The sequence below is a fragment of the Centropristis striata genome, chromosome 14, assembly GCF_030273125.1.
Source record: "Centropristis striata isolate RG_2023a ecotype Rhode Island chromosome 14, C.striata_1.0, whole genome shotgun sequence".
Lineage (NCBI taxonomy): Eukaryota > Metazoa > Chordata > Actinopteri > Perciformes > Serranidae > Centropristis > Centropristis striata.
The window spans coordinates 20,631,887-20,659,416 of record NC_081530.1 but is presented as its reverse complement, the minus strand read 5'-3'; the positions used below and the strand labels follow the sequence as shown (position 1 = coordinate 20,659,416).

The 27,530-nt window shown below is 40.2% G+C and overlaps 1 protein-coding gene across 4 annotated transcripts in view; it reads right to left on the bottom strand.

The window, feature by feature from the left end:
• angpt1 (angiopoietin 1) overlaps positions 1 to 23,951 on the bottom strand; it is a 59,451-nt gene extending 35,500 nt beyond the window's left edge. Inside the window, exons 1-3 of one of the 4 annotated variants that reach the window (XM_059350500.1) lie at positions 23,772 to 23,951; positions 23,237 to 23,356; positions 21,198 to 21,299 (exon numbers count right to left, since the gene is read on the bottom strand). In XM_059350500.1, the coding sequence (XP_059206483.1) occupies positions 21,198 to 21,299; positions 23,237 to 23,308 (174 nt within the window). In that variant the 5' untranslated portion in view covers positions 23,309 to 23,356; positions 23,772 to 23,951. Of the gene's footprint in view, positions 1 to 16,929; positions 17,787 to 21,197; positions 21,300 to 23,236; positions 23,357 to 23,771 lie in introns of those variants that run through there. The other 3 variants (XM_059350499.1, XM_059350501.1, XM_059350498.1) reach the window with 3 other exon arrangements.
• Positions 23,952 to 27,530: the final 3,579 nt, after the last annotated feature.

The following is a 27,530-nucleotide window of genomic DNA, read 5'->3' as shown; positions in this document are numbered from 1 at the left end:
TGAATTTAGAAACTACTAAATCTAGTCTCTGGTTTCACAAAATCACTGTTTGCTAAGTGAGAGTCACATAAACACAAGTTTATGTTTCCCTGAGTGCTACTTTACACCGAGGCATAAAGGTTTTAGGGTGGTGTATTTGGCACAGTCTGGCTTCATGTGGACTGCCCGAGACTTTACGAACGATGCTGCCTGACATCACAACGATGGAGATCCATTAGTACCTTAATGGTGCCCTTACAATGTAGCACACTGCACGTACAGACTAGTTCGATTAAATGGTTTATGAGGTACAATTGGTTGTTAATCACTCAGCAAGCTGCTTGGGGCTGTCTAGCACATAAATGACAAGCTGTACAACCACGTAGCAGGATGCAGATTTTACGAGCAAAGGGAATGTTCATCATACAAGTGTTCACAGGCAAGAAAGGAACATAATCCATCATCTGAGATGCCCAACATACATATTCTGTATATTGTCAAGGAGTAGCTGCTAAATTGCCGTCGCTTGAGAGCCAGGAACAGGGTAATTCCTCAAGATGATACTCCCTGCTATCATTGTTACAGATTAGTGCAAATGTTTACCACTTTTCTGACATTTCCCATTGAACCAATCTAAAAGGGGGTCTTGATCTTTTTCTAAACAGCAGTAGTGGTGGTGCTGAGAGACCCTGGGTGAGCCAGAAAACAGTGGGCCTGGACTGTATAAAGCACTTACTGCTAAAGCTCTGTCACATCTCTGCTTGTCTCTGGCTGTGTGTGTGTGTGTGTGTGTGTGTGTGTGTGTGTGTGTGTGTGAAGGTGATGGTGTTGGTGTTACAGGGGCTGTCTGGCCTCTGGGATGCATCCCTTATGCTCAGGCATTGATCCATCTCAGACCACTTTCTTAAACTGGAGCATGAAGGGGCCTGTTACCCGCTGCCACAAACCCCCACAATCAGCACTTCACAGTGCATAATTAGCCAACTTGGAATGAACAACGCAAACATACTCATGCCTTCTTATCGCCCACCGACAATGAAGGGTAAATGTGATACCCCTACTTGAAACCTGAGCCTATAATTCACTCTGGTAGGGCTTTAGGAGGTGTTACCCTGCCTCACTGCCCTGTCATTTCCCAGTATTTTATGATACAGATATGGGCAACCTCTGTACATAATTTAGAAAGCTGTCTTACTTAGTCACTGGCCTGTTTGCTTTTTAAATCCACCTTGAAACAGTTTTGAGGCTCTCCGTCTTAAACTCTGTCAAGATTAGGTGAGTAACAACTCAGGCTGAACTCACAGTTGCCCTCTGTGACCTTCGCCCCGGTGGCCAAAATCCAGGCCTTTACTCAACTTCTGACACATTTTGTTGCTCTCAAAGAAAGAGAGCGTTAGTGGCAACTAGACCGAGTAAATATAACAGACAAACAGACTTGCCTCATGCCTTAGTGGGCAAAAATAGCAGCAAATACTTGACTTTGCAACAGTAGTTTGATCAGTTTACCATTAGCTTAACATCTTCCCCAAACAACAACTGTCAAATTGTCAATATGTTACGAGGCACTCCAGGCCAGACAAACTGCAAAAATATTTTTACAGCATAATGAAGCGGTTTGCATTGAACGGCATCTCTGCATTAAACAAGGGTCTTTATTTTCGCCTTTCCAAAACCAGTGTGTGTTTATCTGTTAAAATGTAAGCTGTAAATGTGTCTATCTAACTAGCTTACAACCTAAAGCAAGTCTAAGACTGGAAATCTGACAGGTGTAGCCAGTGTTTGCAATTCCTTTTCAATGAAAGTAGCTAGCACAAACTCCAAAAGACACCAGATGACATAGCCACACATCAGCTGAGAGGTTGTGTGTCGGATGATCGCCGGCTCAAGAGAAGAGGAAGAGACTCCATGCTGTTAGCACAAGAGCTGTGGACTGTAATTATTCTGAGCGGAACTGTGGGATTGAATAACAATAATAGGTCTATATTTCTTGCCTTTTCCCAGATGAGTCACAAAATTTGACCCTAAGACGGTCTGAAAAGTCACAAAATCTAGTGAGGAGTTGTCAAGTTGGAAGCACTGGTGCTAGTAACAGCAAAGTAAGTGGGGTGTAGCTTAGCAAATGGTGAAATGGTAGAAATAGGGGCCTGCGGTGAGGTGGGTGGTCTGGCCCCCCATCTCATCCCTGTCTGAATATTGTTGATGCCATGACTTTCCTCAGCCAGGAAGACTGACTGCCATCTGAAAAACAACACAGCTACTGCCAGCTCCTTTAACGTCTTTCTTTCTTGTTTTCTTCCCCTTTGTCTTTCTGTCAAGATACTAGTGTGTTGATGTCAATCGCGTTTTTGGTTGTGCACTTCCAAGGACACAATGAGCCTTGTGTACACAAACAGAAAACAAACCAACCGTCTCTCTGTATAAATGACTCGGTTAATCATCGTGCTTATTTGAAGGTGCCCAAAATCATTTGGCAGGTTCAGAGGCACACCATTTCAAAGGTTTTCTGTCACAATGGTTTGTCAACAGGGCAGACTATGAAAGAAAGTGAGAATATTGAGCCAATAGTGGAGTTGTCAAGGTTGGTTGATTTGTTGGTTGTTTCTACGGAAAAACAAATCTGAATTTCGAACATGAGGGTAAATGTTTTAGGCTATATCAATTTTCCATATTTATTTTTGTCAAATATGTGTGACTTGCATATCCTTGTAAAGCATTATTCTGTGTTAAGAGTTTAAATGAACCACAAATTGTAAAAACAGAGTGGAAAACGTGATGTTAAATTCTGATGTGTTGAATTTTGTATGACTAATGAGCTTCGTAAAGGTCAATTTACTTCAAGTTACAACAAAAGAAAGCCACAATGAAATAACAAATCTTGATTTCATAAAGTCTGAGTAAAATGTAAAGTATGTGGTGCTCAATCACCATTTTGAAACACAAATTGGCAGAAATGTGGCTCTAGTTAAATCAAATTTGAGATTTCAAGTTTATAAGGATGAGATCAAATATCCAAAAATACAAAAGCCCTGAGAAATGAAAGGGGACTTGATGTACTGGTTCTGCTTTTAGTGTCCTTTGGGAAAAGATATTATGTTATTTTCTTAACTTTTCACTGAGACAAAAAAATCACATTTGTGATCCAAGTTTAGCTTCTCCTAAATGACGACAAACGTACCATCACAGCAGAAATCACACTAAACTATGTGGCTTCTAACTTGAAAGCTCTTTTTAAATCAAGGACTGTGACAGTGTTATGTCTACCAGACATACCTTCAGTGATTAACTACAAGCTTCAGAGCAAAATAAATCAGAAAAGGTCCTCTGTACATCTGTAATATGTAAGATAAAAGCCAATTTATCTCAAAAGTCAAATGAGGTATATAAATAAAGCTTTGACATTGTGTTTTGGAAAGAATGGACTTTCTCTTAGCATCAAGAAAGATAGATGGACAACATGTTTTGCCTTGAACTTGAGTTCTTGAGAACTCTGGAGCAAGTGTGAGCACATCCAACAGAAATGTTTGCTTTTCAATTATTACAATTTGTATGGTGCTGTGGACACTTGCTTATTTTTACGATCAAAAATAATTCAGGGAATACATTTTCAGAGTTGGTCCAGACATGGATAATTTCGCTATCCTCTGACCAGATTCCAGTAGCAGCACATATAACTCAAGTCACTGATTACAATAATGTGAAAGTTATGCAAAAGCTTTGTAGAGAAATGCATGTTTTTTTTAATGCATGTAAGGAAACATTTAAACATACAAGGTTTGAGCAAGAGTTTTTGCAACAATAATCCATGTAAAGTACACCAACATCCCTGCACCCAATTTTCCCCAATAAAATCACTGTCGGAAAGCTGTTAGCAGGTTCCTCATTTTTATATTTTATAAGCTGTATCAACACATATTTTGTGAGTTAGGCAGACTACAAAATGAAACATGTTGCAACTTGAGCCAGTGTCAAGTACACACTGCCAAAGGTCTTTTTTAGGGAGTGAAATATCACGTCTGAAAAGTTACGTTTTTTATGCTGTTCACAAAGACCGATAGAGTGATAACTCTGTCAGTCAAACTGTGTTGCTTTGGCTACCCATATGTTGTAGCTAAATGAGCACTGATCGTATTACCCAAAACTAATGCTAGATAATAAATATTTGTTCGGGGGACCTCAGATATATGCTAAGAACATCACATTCATATTATTTTTATCAGAATAACCTGGAGGATTGGGAGCTTGATCTGTCAGTGAAGATACCGTTTGGTAATGCAACGTCAGCAGCAAAAGGAGAGACACAACCAATTTATATATTTGATAACCAAACATAAGTTTGTAGTTATACGAAGAAATTTAGTCAGCAGTAGTCATTAAAATATCAAAATATAACGCATGAATGTAATGATAAGAATACTTCAAGGAAACTCTGAGAGCCTAGACCTCTACCAAGGCCATGCCCGATCTCACAATGTCAACGAAAGTGAAAAAAATTCATGATCCTCCCCATGATTTGGATGCACTCCAGAATCTAATGGGTTCCTCTTTGGCCCATGTTACACCCTTGTCATGAAAAGTCCTTTAGACAAAGAAACAAACCCAAACCTTAAATGTGAGCTGCAGTAGGTTGGTCTGGTTTTCTAGATACAAAGAAAAGTTGACATACTGATAACATATTAGTCAGAAGCCAGTTTTATAGCTTGCTCAAAGTTCTCAGCCATATGCACTTGGGAAACCCTGAAGTGGAACCTCCAAGCAAAAGAAAGGGAGGCTTGCCCAAAAATTCCTGACATGAAACAGCTGGAAAGAAAAGCCCATGACAGAAGACTCTGGCAAACTAAATTCAACAGACTATACTAGGACTATAAAGGTATGATAGGTGCAGGTTAAGTAAGTGAAATTCACATGTCTAATATAATATGTGTAATATAAATTATATCATTTTATATATATTATTTGTATCACTCACTGGATGTATGGTTTTGAGTGTATTTTTATTGCCCCACTTAAGGCAGTATCCCTGTAGAAAAGTATTAAAGGACCCATTTGACCCCGTCCCAGACAATCCTGGCTAAAACACGGTACTAAGTTATGCATTTCTCTTGTAATGTTTGACTTATACCTCAGTAGATGCAACCATCACAGTGTCTTGTGGTTTTCATTCCATGTTAAATGAAAATAAATTTGGTGAAGAACAACTTAAGCATGAATGTATATTTTCACAAATGATCCAGTTACAATCCTGCTCTCTGATGTCAAAATGGGCCCAAAAATTAATCCAATTAATTATGCGTATCTGGCCGTATGGGAGAGGAAGTACATGCATTCACCCAAGACATGGGAATGTGTAACGGAACCCAAACAACCAAACAAACTTAGACCTGCTCATACATCCAGAGGTCTTTAACAGTGAGTACCAGCAGAGGGGCAGTCTGGTATTATTGTGACGCAAGTTGTCCAACATGGGAATCTTTCCTCATGGACACATCTGGGCAGGAATGTCCCTGATGATGGCTTTTTTGTGTCAGTGCTATAGGCCATGTCAGTCTGCCCCTTTTACTGAAGCACACAGGATTACCACAAACCCACCGTCCCACGGAGGAGGCGTTTACATCCAAATATTTGAGATAGCATTCCACAGTACCCTCTAAACATCACAGCAGGAGATTCCTCTGCCAAAAAACGGTAGAAGTCGATGCAAAAGGACATGTTTTGTTTTAAGCTCAGCCATGACAGAAACATTACTGTTGTATGTTAAACCTCCTAGCTGGGCAAAACTTCAGGGAAAAAAGGGTTCCAGTGTTCCAGTATGTGTGCCAGGACCACTATCTATCAAACTGGGTGTCTCTTCAAATCAAAATGGATGGGAGTTTAATGACAGAGGTTGTTTCCTTCAACGTCACATTTGTGTTTATCTTTCATCCTAACATCCCATTAAGCGAGGACTCCAGAGTTTATAAACCATCGCTGCAGTCGTCCAGGGTTACAATCACCACAATGAACGCCAACCACAGCCTTACAGTTTTTTCTCACTTTCTCTTTCTGCCGCTCTTTATATCTTTCTATCTGCCTGTGCTTTGCCCTCCCCCTTCTTCCCTTACAAGATCTGCTTTTCTTTGCCTCTATCACCAAAGACGGATTGACGCTATCGCATTGGGTCCAGATAATGTTACTCTCGACGAGTCATTTTCCACTCTCAGACTGTTGCTTTTGCTAGTGGATAACACACACCGAGCTATACATCACATCTGTGGCTACATGAGGCACTTTTAAGTACTGATGGTGGTAAATTGAGGCAGTATGGATTGTGTGCATGTGGGCCTAAATTTCCCCTAAGTGATGCTGAAGCGACACTTAATCTAAACAAAAGAGATGAGCAGGAAGACGAGGTGCGGTAGCCCGACTAACATCTCCAGCTGGAGCTGCTTCAGTGTGACCTGTGGTTCACCATGGCTGTTGGAGAGGAGGAAAATAGATGGAGCTATTAATGATGAAGTCAAGCTTATAGCTACTATTGTATTACTGCCATGCTGCAACATTAAAACCATTTGCTGGTGCCTGGCCTTCAGCTAATGATGGATGAAAATGGTGATATCGTTCATGTTTGTGTATCTTTATTGTCTGTGATACAGCTATTTCTAGACAAGCTGCAGGATAAATATATATGTGAGTCGTGAATCTTAAACTTGTTGAAACACACATGACTCTGAATCTGACTGCAATTCATCAGAACTTGGAGATGCTAAATAAGACAGAAGATTAAGAGAAGCACGGAGGACACATAATGTACTTTATGTATAATTCCTGGCTTTTCTTGTGTCGAGGTTTCTGTTTATTTTTGCATTTCTTAGCTGAGGTGCAAAAATGTGTGTATAAACACAGTCAAAAGCAAAGGATGGATCCAATGATCAAAACAAAGTGCAACTTAACTGGAATCAATTTGTTCAAAAACAGCAAAACATCCTTGCACATCATACAATAATTTCCACAATTTTGCACAACACCAACCATACTTCCAAACAAAGCCATATCTCGATCAAATACATAAGACCTTACAATATTATCCTGTAGTCGGTGTAGAGGGTAGAATTTCCAATCTCACCTCAGGACCTCTTTACTGTAGTGTTTGATTATAACACTTGCTACATATATTCACAAACGAGTTGCCATGGAATTATAGATGTTTCAAGTATGCATTTTTTCTGAATACTTTCTAGACCTCTGAGCCCTGCTGGCATAGTTCCAGGTACCTAATGGACCCTGGAGTTAGATTTTTTTGTCTGCTTGTTTGCTTTTTCTAAGGCAAAGAATTAACTCAACTTTGAAGCCACTACAAACAAGAAGACTTTCAATGTTAACTAGTTACAAGTACTAGCAACCATCTGCTGGTCATGATCATATGATATAATCCAAAGATACTTAATGGACCATTATTCAGGTAAAAATGTTTAGGGACACTCAATGTTAAATGAGGACATAACTGAAGACAGGAAGTCTGTTTTCGACATTGCTCAGAAATGGTTTCTATGGTTTGATAAAATTGTCATGATGTCTTATGTTATTGTAGACATCATGTATCACAAAGATCTATACATCTTTGTTCATAATGAGTCTATGTGCTGTTTGACAGTCACTGAGAAAAGCCTCCTTTCTGTCCGAGCTTCACCTTACGAATGTGTGATCCTTTACAGGCCATCAGTTAAGCTGAAGGCCATTTCATCCAAACACAGACTCGTGCATTTCAAACAATGTCATGCACGAACACATATGCAGAAATGGATATTAGATTGACATAGATTTGTCTGTACACACAGGCAGAAATACACAAACACGTAGGCCTCTGGAGGATTAGCCTCTCCATCGCAGAACCACTGAAAACATGTCAATTTAAATAAACATCAAGAACCATTTGTAAGCGTTTTGTATTTTGGTTGTAAACGTAGACCCAAAAAGCACATCCATCTGCTCCATCAGTGACAGATTTATGAGCGACTTCCTGTTGGGTCACCTCACAGCAGCACATTTTAGGACTAGTCTACCGGCTACTGTGATACGCTTCTACGTTGGGGAATGGATAACTGTAAGAATACAATACGTATCGTTGTTGTTAAAATCAATGGTGAAAAACATGGAGGTCAGATCAAAAAAACAACCTAATTTAACAGCTACATTGAGTACTAACAGTGGTGGCTAACCACTTGTCTTCCAAAAAAACAAAACAGTTTTAGTTAATAATTGCTTTTATGACCTTGTTTCCTCTTTTGCTAGCCTGATCATTTGATGTCAAAAAGTTATCTTTTCTTCTAATCACATTATCCCTTGCTAGAAAGTGATATGACTGTTCCATGTCAAGAACATCATGAGGCTAAAGCCATGAATGCCCAAAACAACTGTATCAACCTGAATTGCTTTAAAGGGTTTTACCTTTTAATATGTACAAAGCTATTTTAAATGTTGCAGTGTTAAACATAAACATTAAGCTAAATCAGAGGAAATAAGGTCTATACAATTGTTATTTTCAAGGAAACGTGTGTCTTGTCATTAGTGATGTGTTACAGCCTCATGTTACTTTATTGAAGAATGATCCGGGTTTACCAAGTTTAAATTAAAAAGCGAATATATTCCCGGTATCAGCTAATACTCTGAGTTTATGTTCCGGAAACCTGTATCAGGCAAGAAAAAGTGGGATTGGTGCATCCCAAGTCTGAATCTTCATCAAAGCATGCAACACAAATGGTGTGCAGCAGGTGTTTTCTATCAACTAATCACCCGCTCTGACATCACTGGGGTGTCACTGAATGCACAACAAGCAGCAAGGGCGAAGAAAAAGAAACTGTGGTGAAAGGTCAGCTATGTAAATTATTTTATGAGGACTTTTGACTTGCACTGCGCTATGTTTTATGGTGTTATTTTTGAACAGTGGGGGATACATAACACACTTTACTGTGTCACGTCCGTGGTCTGTGTGCCAACTCCAGCTGGTACTGAAAGTGAGAAGCCTGGCTCGGGTCCCAGAAGAGGCAAGTATAGCTCTGGACAGAATTAAGAGTGTATTTTCAAAACATAAATGCAAATGGATGGGTGTATATATGTGTGCATGTGCGTCAATATCTTTAAATGTGTGAATATGCGAGTCTGTCCGCAGGCTGAATGAGGTGTCACACCAATCACATCACTTAACAGATAAACTGACCTCACACACTCAATTGTCCAAACCACCCACAGAAAACAGACGGGGCTATAATCAGGCTGCCATTCTGCAGACTGCCTACTATTAAGATGTGTAGGTCCCACAATGTAAGTAATACAGTACATTCACCCACCAACACTTCTCCCTTACCAACACCAAAGGACAAAAAAAGATTAAATAAATAAGTGAGGTAATTCCTGGATGTGACATGGAGACTATAAGAACAAGTGGCTTCCATCCCACCACCACAAGAACAAAACAAAAATAATGGAGCCAACCATTAGTCATTTGAAGCTCTATCTAGCCCACACTGCAAGAGAATGAAACAAATGTAAATTTCACCCAGTATCTTGCACCCTGTCCCTAGCTACTTCTTTCTTTCTTTTCACCTTTACTTGCTTCCAGTTGTGAGTTTTCCAAGACTCTGGCTGGTTCTACAGCCCTTTCTTTTCAGATTCAAGCATCTGATTGTGATTCTTTTGTTTTTCTTCAATTTGAAATCATAGCAACGCTAAATCCGCAGGGCTGAACGCCAACAAAGGTGAAGCGGTTTCATCCTCTGGAACCTCTGGAAGGCTCCCCAGCGTTGACAGACAAAGACATACACTCAAAAAGCAACATCTGTCGAGGAGAATCAAAAAGACGCTGCGGGGAAAGTCTGCCTCAGAGGTAGTACGTGAGGAGGCTTTAGGAAATTTCCTCTCTTCTTCACAGGCTTGACATAGTAAACATAAAGAGATACAAGCAGATCAAACAACACAACTTCAAGTAAACTTCCAGTAAACTGCAGGAAAATTACAACATGCAGTGAATTCAGATTTTTCATTCTCCTGCTAGGTGCCAGAACCAGCAACATAAGATATGCATGTTTTCTTGGTGCTATCTTTTCCTGGAAGTAACGCGGCTGTAAAATATAAAACAAAATACTGACTGACACTTTATCATAAATTCACACTGTGTCGCATCCTGCGGTATCCACTGCGAGCAGCTCAAATTCTCAAACATGGTTTTGTTTTTAAATGCCATTTCAGTTCCCCTGACCTTCTTAAACCTTGATTTACAGTGCACAACTCAAATGAACCTTAAGTCAAGAGGAAAAATAATAGCAGCAGATACGGGTGAGTAATATTATCATCTGCACTGTTTATCAAGAGTCATTATAAAACAAAAATACAACAAAGATAACAGTCGGTTCCTGTGAGTGAAGTTCAAACACAGTTGTGTTTTGCTGTGAGCTGTGATAACACCACATTACTTGCCCACTAACTTCGCACTCAGATTGACTGTAATGTCTAATGTTTCGCTCTATCTAAGCTATTACTATCTCATATTTGGCTCATAATCACTCAACCTTAACAGTGGCTGAGATACAGCCATGAACCCTGTGTTTCTGGCAACTCCTCTGACCATAACTTACACTTTTAGTACTAATGACTTCCACTTCCCTGCCCAAAATAATATTATTTATACTCGTTCCTTTGACAACAGGTTTTGCTCTTGTTTCAGGCATTTTATAGGAAAATATTTAAATGCTAGAGTAGAAAACATTATCTAAATGTGTTGAAGCAGCTATAACCAACTTCTTTTTTTAGAAGAATGGATCAAATTACCTTGTTTGTTTAAGGTCTGGCTTGTAATGACAAACACAAAAATGATAATCAGGAGATTTTGCAGTTCCCCAAAGCTCTACTGATCGTTTTAGCATCTTTCAGCTGCTTGTTTTGGTTTTACAGCCTGCAGATTTTATGTTTTTGTTGTTTTCTACTTGTCCAACAGCAAACAGACAAAACTAGCAACTAGTTGGTGCACATGCTTTGCGTATTTAGCAGCTTAAGAGTCAAGATATTTCCCTCAGGAGTTGGAGGAGACCAAAAACCAAGACAGACAAAACTCAAAATTAATGCAAATGTTGCAATTTTATATGTCGTTTTGGGTTTATAGCTTGTTCCGCTTCCTCCATCGGGCCTTGAAAGTCTATTACTGCAGGTCAAAAATTTCACTTCAATACCTGACACACATTCATAAAACCTCCGACAACCAAATGAAGAAAAATTAGCTCCATTACAGGAGTGAATGTACTCAAGGGCACATGGAAACACAAACCTATCATAGGAAGCTCTCAATTTATTCCACAGATGCATCAGTGGGTGCCAAGCTACAAGGCTTCAGGCAACAATGTTTTCTGAAGGGATATCATAAATCCTGCACACATTTAGCCAAATGTATAACCTTATAATTAAAACAAAATAAATCCACTATAAAGTGCCCACAAGAGAGCGATTCACTCAGATGAGTGATGGAAAAGGAACCACATGGCTGCATTATAGCTGCAACAAGGTAAACTAGAGAGATTCAAGACACACAGTTAAATTACTGAGAAATTTACTGCTTCATTCATTGAGCTTTAAAGAGACATTGGTGCACAATACCTGCCTGCCCAATATCAAAACCTCCTGCATGTTTGGGGCCACCGGCTGCACTGAAATATGAATTCTGGAGGAAAAAAGGCGGTCTAAAAACAAAGTGGCTTGTCATATTGAGCGTGACAAAGCTACTAAATGCCCCTTTTCCTGAAATTCAGGAACATTAACAATGTCGGGCTCCATTCTCACGTCCATGTGGAAATATTGTGGCATGGCCGTAATGTTTTTCCCTATTCCCATGACATGCTAAGCAGAGAGCTCATTTTCCTTTTCACTTTCAGTCATAGCGCAAGTGCGGCCGAGACAACTTTTCTGGAAGCTGTTATTGTAGTGTCCTTCAGCAATTTCAATGGCTTCCTTTTTACAAGTTTTTTGGGTCAGGAAGGAAGAGCTTTTTATTCCTCTGAGCATTTCCAAGCCTTTCTGCATCGTCTGATTGTTAGTTTTGGCCCATTTTATCAGTGAAAATAAACTCTCATAGAGGCAGTCACCCCTAAAATAGATAGCATTCTCCTTGGATCCCCAGGCATGCTGTGTGGCCCTCTGATAGCACTAAGTAGAGAAACATATTCACCAATTCTCGTATGAACTCCCAGTATGGAAGGGAAACAAGCTGCTGCCCACATGTCAGTATATCCGTTTAAACCACTGTTTATGCAGCACAGTCATGTTCGTCAAGAGGCATAATGATGGGAATTTCACAGGGATAAGACACTGACGATAGTTTTTCCCCCTCCCTTTGTTCAACAGCTTAGTTTGGCACAGGCCGTCCTTCTCAAGAAACACTGCTCTCAACCACTTTCTACTGTCTCCACCAGGAGGGAAACGAGAAGATCTATTACTTTCACTCCCAAGGGCAGAAACCAAATTTGGCATGCTGTACTTCTATCTTTGCCAAATTTTTATCATCCTTGAAATATTAGAGAAGTAGAAAGGATGTTCTCAAAATGTGTAGCGAGATAGTGCGCTTCTTTTTAAACACTACAACCTTTTCTTATCTTAAACAACCAATCCATTCTCATGTTTCAAACAGGAGACTGACCCTCATTGCTCTTCAGCTTACTAGAGAAACAGCAGCTAGAGTAACAGGCAGTAAAGTCAACGACATTACAGCAATCTGTTCATCAGCTCACTTGCTACCTGAGAGTAGAACTTTGTTTCAAAACTCAATACTTTTTTTGGTGCTGACGGAAATTATCTGAAACAATCTGCTCAGGTTTGTACTTTGAAATTTCAGATAATTTTACCAATTTCAGACACATTACTTGAGTGGCGTTTTGAGAAAGGCATTTGCATCCAAAGTGGTATCAACTCAAAAATTTAGGTTTGGAATCCGTCATTTTATTCATTATCTTAATGTAATACTTTGGGAGATTTTGGATAATACACTGATTGGCTTTCTTACTGAGAGTTACATAAGAAGATTGATACCACTCATACATACAGAAGACATTCATCTTAGCTCAGCATAAAAAGGGAAATCATTAGTTTCCAATGTAACACATCTGACCTTCCATCAGCACCCCTGAAGCTCACAAATTAACACTTTATATATCGTTTTTTTTGAATAGCCGGGAAAACCGAGTTGAAAAAAATTAAAAAGCACGGTTTGACTTGGGGTGATGTGCCAGACCTCTTTTTGGATGGTAGCAGTAACTTACAGGAAGTCATTGCTGTCCCATATGTGTTCATATTTAACAGACAGATATTAGAGTTGTGTCGATCTTGTCATTTAACACTCAAAAGAGAAGTGTATAAACTACTCTCCTCAAATGTCAGAGTACTTCTTTTAAGTCAGTTGAATCTGGCTTCTTGTTGCAGTGGTTATCAGCGACCTTGTAGGACCTTCAGTACTATACCTGTATCCAGAATAATAGTGGAACATTAGTGTGCATGTACACGTAGTCTGTGTGGATTTTTTTATTTATTCCTAAATTCCAGGCAGTTGTTGGAGTTGTTTTGCAGTCCATTGTTGGTTGATTAGGCCTTCTCACAGAACAATCCAGAACCACCAATTTTGAATGATTTTTCTCTGACGATCAACTTTTGTCTGGGCCAGCACAAAATTGCAGTGTTGATTATTGGCACAGTCAATAAAGGTGCTACACAACTAAAGGCAAATTGTTGTTATTGTTTTACGCGTTAAATATGTTGTTTTCCTGATGCGTCTTCTCTCTGAGATCACAGCCAAGTGTTTCTGAGACTCACCGCCTTGCAGGCAGGCCGAGGAAGTAATCCTTGGACAAACACAAGCCACCTTTGACTGGTCAGGAATGTTATCAGGGTCCATATACTCTACCCTGGGTTGAGGAAGGAAAGATCTCAGACTTAAAATGCTTCCCCAACAGCTGTTTGCTGCATCACTCTCTCTGTCTACCCCCCACACTGGACTGAGCAACGAGGCACGGGAGTGCTATCTGGAATGGTCTCCTCAGTCCGTCTCTTTCATCAGGGCTGGCTGGAGCCACATCAGGGCGAGCTTTCTCTGAGACAAGCAGTAAAAACGCTGGCGTGATTAAGATAGATAGACTGGCCAGGACACTTAATCTTCTGTTCGATGAAAAATGTTAACTGCATCCTGATGTCCCCCCTCCCATGCAGTGCAATTAGGCTGAATTACCACTGTGTCCCCTCTGAAATGTCTACGCCAATTCCTTTCTTTTGCTAATCCTCTTCTTGTTACTTGTGTCTGATGTTTTTTAACAGTATGCATCCAGGGAATTTACTTTAGTTTTGTTCATAAATCATTTTTAAATATAATGCACTAACTGTTGCATAATATAATCATCTTCTTTTTTAATAAAAATCATTTCCTTTATGTAATGAAAAATGTCTCCAGTCCTGCAAAAGTCCACAATGTCAAGAAAGAGGCATGATAGTATTAGTGGTGATGGCAGACATTTTTACGTGCTCCCCTTTTCACTTCTGAGGAGAAAGTTACTCGAGAGGTCTCATTAGTCAAAACTTCAGTCTACCAACCCTGCCGTTGTGTTTTCATAGTATCACTTGTACTATCACAGACGGATGAGGTCCACTGAGCAAAGATAAAGCCGGTGTTATTTCACCCCTGGCCTTTCTTGACACATGGATCGCTTTTGGAAGCCATGCAGAAACACACACAGGTTTTCAGACTTTAAATAGTGAACTGGTGTAGAAATGCCGATAAAAGTCGAAGGGGTTTATATTTCTTTAAATAGATAAACGGAATATGGTATTTGGTCCTCTAAAGTTAAACAAATTGCTGATTGCTGACGAACACTAAATCTACAAACATATATGCCATGTACATCATGTTTTAAACCCTGACATACACCATATACAGTAAATTCCTCCTCCAAACTGAGATAAAGTCAGTGATGAACAGTCCAATGATAAGCTGATATTTCACAGATTCTGTCCTGGAAGCTCAAAATACCTCTGACACTACATTTCATTTGGATTTCTATCTGCTCTGTTTTAGTAAAACAAACAGAATTTGCAGGAGGGCGGGGCGGCCACCAACACTATACCTCCCTAATTACAAACTCAATCAACATCTCGCTGCAACATACTGTGACCAACGCCTGGGTAATTGATGAAGAATGACTATTTCCTCCCATCTGAGGAGTGAAAAGTTTACTTTCTGAGAGCAAATGAAAAGCAGGCACACAACAGAGAAGCTCAGACACGTTTGGGAAGCCGGTTGCTAATGAATACACTTGGGGTATTGATGAAGTTCAGCTTGATTAATTCCTCAGTTCCACTGTAATCCATCAAATCAATCAGGTGTGTCATCTGTGCGTGCATTTGCTTTGTAGACGAAAAATAAACCATTAGCTTTCTGAAATTAACCACAGATTGAACCTGCTAATCTTATTTGAGGACAATATTGTGGAAAGTTGAGGAGCCCGTTCTGCCAATTTGGAAGTTTGTTTATTTGATTCATGTATTCATTTCGGAGAGATAGTCTCTCTCTGTTTGGAGACACAGAGTCTCAAAGCTTAGAAAAGCAGAGTTCCTGCCAAGCCGTATCAGTGATGGCCTCACGATTCGCAACTCATTAACATTACAGTAGAACCATATTTGAACATAGTAAACATCTCGGTGGCTCTATAAATAAATTCTAATTTGGTGGTTCAAGAGTAATTCAATAGGAGTCATTTCATCATATTCATATCAGCTTAATACAAATGAGGGTTATATTCTATACAAAAATAAAGGCTACACTTCTTTTTTTCTTTTAAGTGAGTCTGAATCTTCAAGTTATACTCACACGTCCTTGACTTGAATAAATAAAGGGAGCATTCTCTTTCTCTGTCTTTTCCTTCTCCGAGTGTCTCAAGGGACTCTCTCTGACTTCCTGCCATTAAAGAGACAGCCCACTGGAGAACAGGGGGTGACTGACATATAACTACCTCTGCTCTATGACCGACGCTTTGCGCAACTCAAACGGACATCTGTGGAATTTACTCAAAGGGTAGTTTACTCAGGAAAAAACAAAGAGAAAGTGGGGAAAAAATACATGTGTTTGTTGGGACGGACAAGAAGCCACAGACAGGGATGCTGTGGTACAAGATGTCTTTGGAGGCTAGGAGATCACACAGCTGAGAGACATCCAGAACAAAAAGTTCAATTCAGATAATGTACACAGTTACATAACAGCATAGCAGGGTTTATAATACAAGATTTTGAGCTTCAAATTCTTTTTCTGATAGAAGCGTTCTTTCTATAAATTGTCAAATAATCAAACAAAGAAATACAACTATCTTGCAAGCTGACTACAATGTATTTTCAAGTTCATCCAATAATTTTAGAGGTTTTCACAACACCAATGACTGATAGAAATATATAATATATATTGTAATCTTTCCAGTTAAGCCGCCTTTCTAAGTGCATGTTTTTCATGTTGTGGCTTTAGTTTGAAACTGCTCGCACAGCATCACCCAGACAGAAATTCTTAACCTCTAAAGCACATAAACTCTCCTTCTGACAAACAGTTTGACAAACAATGTGTCGACTACGAGAAAACAGCAAACACAGTCCGGTTTAAGTCTGAGAGCCTCATCCAGAAACCAAAACAAGTTATCTTTTGAAGCCACAAACAGACACTCTGCGGAGACCACACACGCCCACGGAAACACAAATATCTCAACAAATACACTACAGCATGACCACTTCAAAAGAGACGGATCCGGACAATGTTTTCAACAGGGAACCTCATTAAAACCGGAAAATTCCACTGCATACCAGTTTCAATCAACCCTTTAAAAAACATGTTACATCACAGTCAATACTCTTTTTTTAAAGGATTGTTGGTCTACTCTGTCACGATGCACTGAAACTGCCCACCCCCCTCTTTACCTTCTGCAGCCACTGGGTATAATTCTCCATAATGTGCTCGAGCTGCTGGATCTTCTGGCTGGGAAACTCTGGTTCAGCCGGCGGAGCATCTCTCTGGAGGGAGTTGGTGTTTTGTGGAGTGGTGCCTGCTTTCGCCTCCCGGCAGGAGCCTCCTCTGCCCCCATCTCCCTCAGGTAGGATGAACGTATAGGTGCACTGGCCATGCTGGATCTTATGAAAGCGTCTGTTGCTGTAATTACTATTTCCTCCACTACTGCTACTGCTACTACTGCTGCTGCTGCCACCTGTGCTGCTGGTGCTGCTGCTATCCGACCCTCTCCGCTGCTCCCCTCCTCCGCAGCTCACAATCACCAGAAGTGCTGCCAGAGAGAACAAGTGGCTGCCAAAGTTGTACCACAGCATCATATCAGCCTGGGGTAGAAGTTGCAGGTGATTAAAGTTCTTGTATCTATAGCCGGTCCTTCTTCGTTTTGGCTGGATATCCCCCCTTCAAAGCTGGATCAGAAAGTGCTGAAGAACATTGTTAGCCTGTGTCCATCCTTGCTTTGGACCTCCAGCATTGAAAGCTACTGCTTCTCTCAGCGTGGCCACTTACACATGCTCTGTTTCCAAAGCTCCGTTAAGTTTTTGTTCTGGCAGGAAAAGTTGCACACATGTCTTGCAGAGTGACAGCTTGGTTTTAAATCTTGATATTCCTCCAGTAAATCAAAGCCAAGCTGTGTGCATGCATATATCAATCCGTGCATTTAAAATAGTCGCCGGGCAAGCTGGGCTGGTGTCGTCAGACCTCCCCTGGTCTCTCTGCCTTCCCTTCTTCCTCTGCTCTCTGACTTAATGACTGGGGAGAGTGAGAGAGACGCTCACTCTGAAGAACAGCTTCAAGCTTCCAGCACACTCTGCGCCTGCCCCTCGCAGAGCCTGCAGAGGAATGTGAGTATGTGTGCATGGACGAGTGTGTGTGTGAGCCTGGCAGAAAAGGGACCCCAGCACAGAGGATGTGCTTAGACTATGAGGATCAGTTTACAGGCGCTCTGACTGCAGGCTCATGTGGTTGACCTGCCTTTCTGCCTGTGTGTTAAACACAAAAAAACCCTCAAAACGTGTGTATTTAATTTATCTACCCCTGAGATACAACTCTACTCCCTTGCAAGCTGTACAGTGACAGGTGCTATATCACAAGTACACACAAGGGAGGTATATTTCTAGGTGTTTTTATAGTCTAATTCTCACCTTTCTATTGTTTCTCCCCCGACAATAGAAATGACAAAGACAAGTGAGATCTTCATAGTTGTTGTCATCCACGTTTCAATAAACCTGGAGATCTTTCAAGCACCTTAATATTTTTTATCATATCATCCCCAATATTTATATTATAGCCAATAAATGTATTTACATTACCTCTCACTGAGTAGTTTGCATTATTACTGGAGTCTGCATGCACATACTTAACAAAACTCAGAGGACAAGACTCATGCACATGTACAACGTGTGCTTTGAGGTACAAGTTAAGCAGCTGCAATTTTTAAATAAGAGAGCAAATCTTTAATATGCCCATACAACCAAGGAAACATAAGTTGCTGGATTTCCTCTGGTGTATCTCGGATGGAGCAAATCCCAGAGATCAGTAAACATGTCATTTTGAATGTAACTATGTGACTTGTATTGTTTAGATTTTTAGCAGCAACCACAGGTGTCGCCAAATCAACCAAGACTGACGTTTCAAAAGAGTTCTTCACTGATGTATTCTATGCATTCTTTGTTCCTGTCAATACCTGGTCCCTGTGTTCCTCACAATGCAACTGGACCGCTAACACTTCAGTCGGAGATTCAGGTGTGTTAACCTAGCAGGGGCAAGTCTCAAGCAGCCTCAAATAGAGAGGAGTGCTTTTTTTCACTTCGTCACGTCTCCAGCCTCAACCAATGCTGATTTAAGTGACATCATTTAGTATATCTCATTGTGGGGCTTTAAACGTCAATACTGCCTGGGATTGAATGACATTGATAGTGATTTTCCATCACTGTAGCCCAGACAAAAAAACTGAACAAATATCAATGTGAGATTCTGCAATGACTGCAAAAAAGGTTCTGCTCTATCTCTCATCCACCCACTATATCTCCATTACATTACATGCACTTTCCCTATCTTCATTCATTTCATGTACAGTATGTCTCTATCACGCACACCCTCTACTGTTATGTTTTCAAGAAAACAAAAGTGAAATCCAAGAATGAGCAGGGGAAGAAGGAATGTGTCTTCATCATTAGGCTAGAAGAAGGAGCAGAGTGAGGAAACACAGTGCTGAAAGGCTCTGGGTCAAAGGTCAAGTCCTTATTATGGACAGTCCATTAGAATCTCTGATTCGGGGAGACACAGCTGTCTGAATTCTGGCCAGACTTCAACATTCCTCTCCAGTCCAAAACATCCAAATCTGTGTGACAGTGCATGTGCTTGAGTGAGCTGCATTGTGCAAAGATGTTTACGGTCTCCATCTGCCTGCTCATGCTTAAATGTTATGCGGTATATGTCTGCACAATCCTGCATGTGTGTGTTTGATAGAGTGTGTGTATTCAGTGATAGCAGGGGGCTACAAAAAGCTGGGCCCTCTGTGTGGGAGCCGAGGGGTGGTGTGAACAAATGCATGAAGGAGACCCAAGATAACAAACCCCTTGAATAACCCAGACTGGCCAAGACACAAAGCATGTGCAAATATCTCTTGGGGCTCTTGTCTTTGGTTGACGTACTTTGCTGGTGTCTTAAAATCTGGGCGCCAGTTGCTGTGTCCAAGGGAAACTAAGTGGGAGATAATCGCCACCTCGGCGTAACCTTGAGTGTGCAAAATTAAAACTACACATCACTTCTACGAACAGCTATAGAAAAAAAATTCCCTGCTGTGTAGTATAAATCAAAAGAGGTGTTACGTCTAGTCCCGTGTGAACGAATTGCTGATGAATGATTTGCTCAACCCCCCCCAAACAGCAATTATTCAATCATAGTTAGCCATCAAAATTAGGTACAGTAGGCCTGTAAAACTTTCTTCACGTTGCACATTTTCAGGCTTTACAAAGCCAAAAATACAGGAGCAAAAGAGTAAATAAAGGATTAAATGGTATGTTCATCTGCTATGATCCAATACTGTGTAACCAACTCACAACAGAGCTATCATTAGCTAGCCACAACTGATAAAATCTGCTAGTTACACTTGTGACTTTCACTGACAAGATTGACATAACATGTTTTATCTACTGTCTTTATGTAAAAATCAGAGATTGTTTAAAAAAAACATGGATTTCGAGTGGTTCATTGGCCACCAGTTATCACTGTGACAGGTCACATGTATGTCCCAACATATGCTGAGGTTAGTACAACAAGCTAATTGGCATGCAAGTCAGTCACATCATACTGGACTATATAGCCTATACACCATATAATAGAAGGGGTTAAAACCAAACTGTGACCTCTGTGTACCATTACACCCAAGTCAATACAGCATGGCCATATATGTAAAGTTAGTATTTGATAATAAATTGTGTATATGCTTTCATTTAAAAAAAAAAAAAAATCACCATTCTCATATTTTGCCTTGTCCTACTTAAAAAGAGTTTATGAGGATACACAAGCAGTTTATGAGTGAGTAACTGGGTGGTGAAATCTCAGATCTAAATTCTTACTGCAAAGTAAACTTATTAAGAAAACAAACCCAGTGTTCAAAGCGTACACTCATGTGCTAACCCTTGAGGTCTTGTGCTGTCTATCCTGTGCTTCCTGTCCCATACATCCATCCAACGCACACCCAGTTTAGTAAAATGCAATAATCATTTTGCTGGTGACAGTCAAGCTCAGTGTGGGTCATGTCATTTGTGAGAGGCCTTGAGGCAGCTGGCCTTCATGGGAATCTGGCCTATGTTTTACTTGTGAAAAGTTTAGGAGGACATTTTGTATAACTCTGCATCAATCTGAGTGACACTGCCTTCCGCATGTGATCTAAAATTGAGTATATGATGTGGGAACGTAGAAGATCAGAGTTTTTAGATCTTTTTCCAGCCGCTCGTGGTGTGGTGGCAGCTGCTTACAAGTTAAATAAAGCCAAGGAAGCAATTTACACTTGACTTTAGTTCGCCCAACTTTTACAGTTCTTTATTTACTAACTGAAATAGTTTGATAGTTTTACTAGTTCTAGTTTTATAAAGTTAGATGTATCAGGTAGTGTTAGTGCATAATTCAGCACTTTTTATATAATTATACAAGGTATCCTGTTATCTACACAGACCTGTTGGCAAGAATCTGAGAGTCTCCCCATGGCCTCACCCAGGCAGAAATTCAGATTCATCTTTATCCACAGCAGCTCCATGAAGCCCAACCTGTCCACCAACTAAACAGAAACCAAACAAAAATAAAGAACATTAACTTTAACAGTAGCCTATATAAACATATCCTTTCAACAGCTCTTTGTTACTTTTTCATCCCATCATTTGTTTGTTTGCGTTCTCTTGGGTTTCTACTGACATTGTTAGCAATCAGTTTGAATTATATATAAACTATTTTCTTTCATTTGGGTGCAGTTAATATGCTGTGATTAATATTAGCTTTTCACCTAAACATGTCTTGGCAGTATGTACAGCTTCATGATTATCCAAAACAAAACAAAGCAAAACTCTCTGATATCCATGAGAGAGTAAAACAGACAAACCACATACACCACACATTGACACCAATTATAGACCGAGAGAGTGCAACTCAAGATCTAACGTTATGTCTCTATCATGCACAAGAAGGTTAAAAAATCAATTATCGTATTTGCAGGTCACTGCTGTTAGAGCTACATACACCTGTTGATCAGCTGTTACATACAGTCACATACTGCCTCTATGTTGGTACATATTGACACTTTATTAACTGCACCAACAGTAGTTTATTTTCATTATACCAACCCAATTCTGCATTGCAACAGTGGACAATATCTCCTTTGAACTGTCTAGCTAAATGTTAACGTTACAGGCTAAGCTAACATAAGTTCTGGAGCAGCAGCATTCTAGTCCCTGAGGGTAAAGGCTGATTTCCACCGGGCGCGTTACTGCAGCGTCACGTCAGCGTCGCGTATGCCGTTGCAAATAGGTAACACTCTAATCAATGAGAGCATTTCCACCGGGCGCGTTCCACCGGGTAACGTCTCTACGCGAGCATTAGGTAGGACTTCTATTTCTCCGCGAGACGCTGCCAAATCGCGTGAATCTCAACAGAGCAGATCGCACCAGCCAGGAAGTCCGACTCAGAATCAGCGTAAAACACTTCCGCCCCTTTCAAAATAAAACACAATACGCAGTTCATGCAGCCTAAAACTACTTCACATCAACATTATGTTATGACCGGGGCACCAGATCAGCAATCGATCAAAGGGTCTCAGAGGATCGGCGACACGGACGACAAGAGACTGATTGTTGAAGTGGAACATCATACAATCATTTATGACATAACATATTGTTTTTATAAGGATAGATGGTCAGATCAACATATCTTTCACCTCAGAGAAGCAAAGTAAGTTGTTTTTTGTTGTTGTTGTTTACTTTATACACACAGTTTATCCATAGACTGTATAAATAGAGTTTAGAGTTTATCACGGGATCTTGCGGTCTCCCATATGGTCAGGATTATCGCGTGATCTCGCGTGTATACGGCCGGCTCGCTAAACTGACGTGCTGCTGCTGTAACGCGCCCGGTGTGAATTGACAGACGCAGCAAAAACGCTGTGGAGACGTGCTGCTGCTGTAACGCGTCCGGTGGAAATCCCCAGTAAGGTTAATAACCATGGTAAGTAAGCATACTGCTGATGACAGATATAAAAACTGGCAGTTAAAATCTTACCTCAAGTTCTAGCTAAAGAAAAGACATCCTGTGTAGGCCGTATCTTGCAAGCCATTTTCTCATCCAGACTCCTATAGCCTTCTTCCTTAGTTTTTCCCGCAGCAAAGCATTGTGACAGCAAGTTGTTACACCACGCAAGTCTCCACTTTGCTAACATCTGCTTCCCCAGAAAATCACGTTACAGAGATCACCTTATGACAGAGTACAGAAGAAGCCTAACTCACAATAGCAGGTGCATTGGCCATAAAGGAAAAATGAATGGATTCTCTGACCAAATTAAATTAGTCTCAACTTTATTGTTTTTTAATGTTCTTTTAAACTAAATCATACCTATTTAAAATATATTTTTGGTCAGTCTCCAGCCAAAAAACAAAAGATGATTCCAAAAATTAGGGGCAAATTAGTTGTCAACCTCCTTTGTTAATTTTCCGTCGATTTGGTTCCTACCTCCCCCTTGGAAGGGCACAACATCCAGATGTAAGTGTCCAGATGAAGGCATCCACAAGTAGCAATGACCATCCAGACAGCAGATGAAGCAGTTCCATGTCTGCGGTCAAATAATCTTCCCTTCAAAAAAAATAACACAAACTGCACATAAGTGTGTACAGCAGTCATCCAGTACAGGTTGTTTTTTTTACACAACCCTTGTACAATAAGAATAATAAACGTTTTTTCCTTCTATAATCTGAACCTCAAAATTATATCCATCATGCCTTTTCACATCTTCACGTATCATATTAGCTTAAAACTTCTTCATAATGCTTCACTAGAGCTAGATCAGCAGCTAACATTAGCTAACATTACATATTGTACTTAGCTTATAACCTAACCCTCAATTACACCGACAAAAGTCTGAACAACTCACTATACCACAACCATATTCCTTAACATCACTGAACGGTGTCTAATGACTGTTTTTCTTTATCATAGTTCGCAAAGTAACATAACACACAATTTAATAACGGAATATTTTAAAGCTAACCTGAGGTAGCTAACGTTAACGTCAACTCACGCGGGTGATTCACTTGACGTTAATTGGAAAGAAACGTGATGGAGTTCGTCCAAAACTTCTATTTCAACAGCAACTCTACAACTACAACTGCATATATCCTGCTCCTAGTCGATATAGCTAGCTTCACTTATTTTAGTATCAAGTGTTTGTTGTAAACGTTATGTCATACGGAGCCCCCCAGGGGACACGGGAAAAAAAAAGATGGGTGAAAAAAAAAAATAATGGGTGAAAAAAAAAAAAGGACGGACTTTTGCGAGATCCTGAGATACTTTTGCGAGATCCCGAGATACTTTTGCGAGATCCTGAGATACTTTTGCGAGATCCCGAGATACTTTTGCGAGATCCCGAGATACTTTTGCGAGATCCTGAGATACTTTTGCGAGATCCCGAGATACTGACGAAAGAAGAGGAGCAATGGAGGAGCGATATTCGCCTATTTTCCAGCGTTCTAACTGGAATAGCATCACGAAAACCGCACCAATTTCCCCCAGGATGGTTTTATTTTGTACAGAAAACTAAGACTGACATTTCACAGGCTTGATCAACTCACCAAAATCAGCGAGTCTGGCGAAAGATTAAAGTAACTGGGCCGAATATACGTCCTAGTGCCCAACGGCCCCGTAGGGACCGTCGCAAAAGTGCAACGTCTTTCTTTTCTATTTTTAATAACTCACTGGAAATTCATCTAATAAACACCAAACGACTTCTGATGTGTTCATGAACTCACTGTGGACTTCCCACACCCTTTATTTTCAATACACACCTTTTCAATTCCTTTTATTCAGTGTGTACAATATTTAAGCCTTTTATTTTGTAATAGCTCTCTTGTTTTTATAGATATCAACACCAAACCACTTCTGATGTGTTCATGACAAAATTTCTGCTGTTAATTCAGGTCAAGCATGCAAATTGTCATTCAAGCATGACAGATACAACCTTTCAGGTAGTTTAGCATTAATTGCAAGCTGTTAAAGCAAAGTGAATAAACAAAAATATGATTACTACAGCCACAAGTATGCATCTGTACTTGACCATCAGCTCGTGATGCTTTCCAAAACAGAAAACAATTATAGCAAGCAATAGTGAGGAGTTAAAATACTAAGAGCAGTCTTTGTCTTTTGTTGAACATAGTCATATATAAATTGGGCTGCACAGTAATTAAATACATAAATTACATTTTTATTCATTGTCTTACAGATGTCTTGTGATTGGTGACACACTGGAAGGAATGGTATCTGAAATTTAAAGTGTTTGTTTTACGACAATAAAGGATGTGGGGAATCCACAATGAGTTCATGAACACATCAGAAGTGGTTTGGTGTTGATATCTATAAAAACAAGAGAGCTATTATAAAATAAAAGGCTTAAATATTGTACACACTGAATAAAAGGAATTGAAAAGGTGTGTATTGAAAATAAAGGGTGTGGGAAGTCCACAGTGAGTTCATGAACACATCAGAAGTCGTTTGGTGTTTATTAGATGAATTTCCAGTGAGTTATTAAAAATAGAAAAGAAAGACGTTGCACTTTTGCGACGGTCCCTAAGCACTCTGGCTGCCGTTGGGCACTAGGACGTATATTCGGCCCGGTTACTTTAATCTTTCGCCAGACTCGCTGATTTTGGTGAGTTGATCAAGCCTGTGAAATGTCAGTCTTAGTTTTCTGTACAAAATAAAACCATCCTGGGGGAAATTGGTGCAGTTTTCTTGACGCTATTCCAGTTAGAACGCCGGAAAATAGGCGAATATCGCTCCTCCATTGCTCCTCTTCTTTCGTCAGTATCTCAGGATCTCGCAAAAGTATCTCGGGATCTCGCAAAAGTATCTCGGGATCTCGCAAAAGTATCTCAGGATCTCGCAAAAGTATCTCGGGATCTCGCAAAAGTATCTCAGGATCTCGCAAAAGTCTGTCCTTTTTTTTTTTCACCCATCTTTTTTTTTTTTTTTTCACCCATCTTTTTTTTCCCCCCCCCGTGTCCCCTGGGGGGCTCCGTAATGTCAGAAGTTTCTTTTTTCACTCTTCTAAAACTAACGTTAACCGAAATTCTGTCACGCAGCTGTCTTACGTTGCGTGCCCTCCGTTAGCTGAGAGGCGTTTAGGAAACATCTGTAAATTGGGGATTCGAAAATTAAAGTGGAAATATGGCAAAATCTATGGATGTGTATTGCTTCCACGCCAGAAAAATATGCGCTTTAATTTAAGCCCATAGAAAAACGGATCAGTTTTAGGTGATACCGTGAAAAGTTTATTGTTTAAGAAGGTCCTATAACAAGACGTTATTACTAGAAACAAACGTATCATATTATAAAAGGAACCTTTTCTTTTTTTTTAAAAAGGAAAAAAAAAAACTGCAGTTCCTTGAATGACCAATTGAGGTTGGCTCCAAAAGTGAGTAAATCCTCACTCCCTCCCATGTTAAAATGCCCAGTTTATAGCAGAAATAAACATGTTACCAGCAAGGTACAATAAAGTTTTGTTCACTAAAGCTAATTTCACCCTCATGTCAGCTGTGGGGGATGGGGGTGAATTTTATTCAAAACAAAAGAATGGCTTGTGGAGGAATAGTGTTTATCCCTCCAGAAGTGCAGACTTGGCAAGGAACATAAAAGCTGTTTTGAAGCTTGTGGTGGCCTGACTCTATTCTACCACACTTCATGTTGGTTTTTCCCTTTTGTTTCGGTGGAAGAACCCCAGACTTCATTGTCTCCCGCACTTCTAAAACCAAACCTATGCCCCAGATTAAGTTAACCTGTGGAAATGTTTTTCGTCACAAAGAAGTGCACCTGCTATTTCGGAAATATCAATATTTTTATTCACTGTTTCTCAAATATGTGGCACTTATCATTAATAAATGTGGCCGTTTAATCTTCTACCCCTGGCTAGGACACAAAGAAACACACTGTGGGTTATAAATGCAGTTGCCACTGGATGTGGAAGACAAAAAGCGTTCCGTTTGACTCCAAAGACGAGCCTCAGCAACTCATTCAGACACGCTTGAATAGCTTCAGCACTCTCAGTGTTTGCCTGTTCCTTTTTAATTCGGAAAATTTGAATTTGATTAAATGGTTGCATAACCGGGCCAAATCACTGATGGCACCTTTTCTTTTGCCCCTGAGCTTCAGTTTGTCATGGTGATGGTGATTAAAGTGAACACACACACTCAAACCCAGTGTCATGGTAATGCTGAACCAGTGCCATTTATATACCATTGAGTCATCAGCAAAGGGACCTATTCGCAAGTGCTAATGCGGGTCACTGTAACGTATTATTCTCCTGTTTTGAGTTCAGGGCGGACCTGTCATATTCTGAGTTCCTCTTGAAAGATCCACAGTCCAGTCTGCTGGGGCCTTGAGGGAACATTAATCTCACACACAATAGCCTTGTTAGAGATTTGGAGAGTGATGACTTCACTTTTCCCACTCAATGGCTCAGAGGTGAGAGTTTAGGAATTATGCATTTGTGTGTGCTTTGAGTGGATTTTGTATTTGTGGAGGACTCCGTCAGAGAGGATGTGCTGAAGGGCATGTGTAGGGAGTAAAGAGCTACACTGGTGGCTTACTCTCTGAAGCCACTTCAACAGCTCTGCAATAAGCCTATAGAGTAATAAGATCAAGTTTTTAAGCCTGCTTACAGAAATCCGTTTGGGAAATAATACTGAGGATCAACCTCCAACGCTTTTCCTTGCAAAGACAAAACATAAAAGGATTAAGAGAGGAAAAGAGGAAAAGT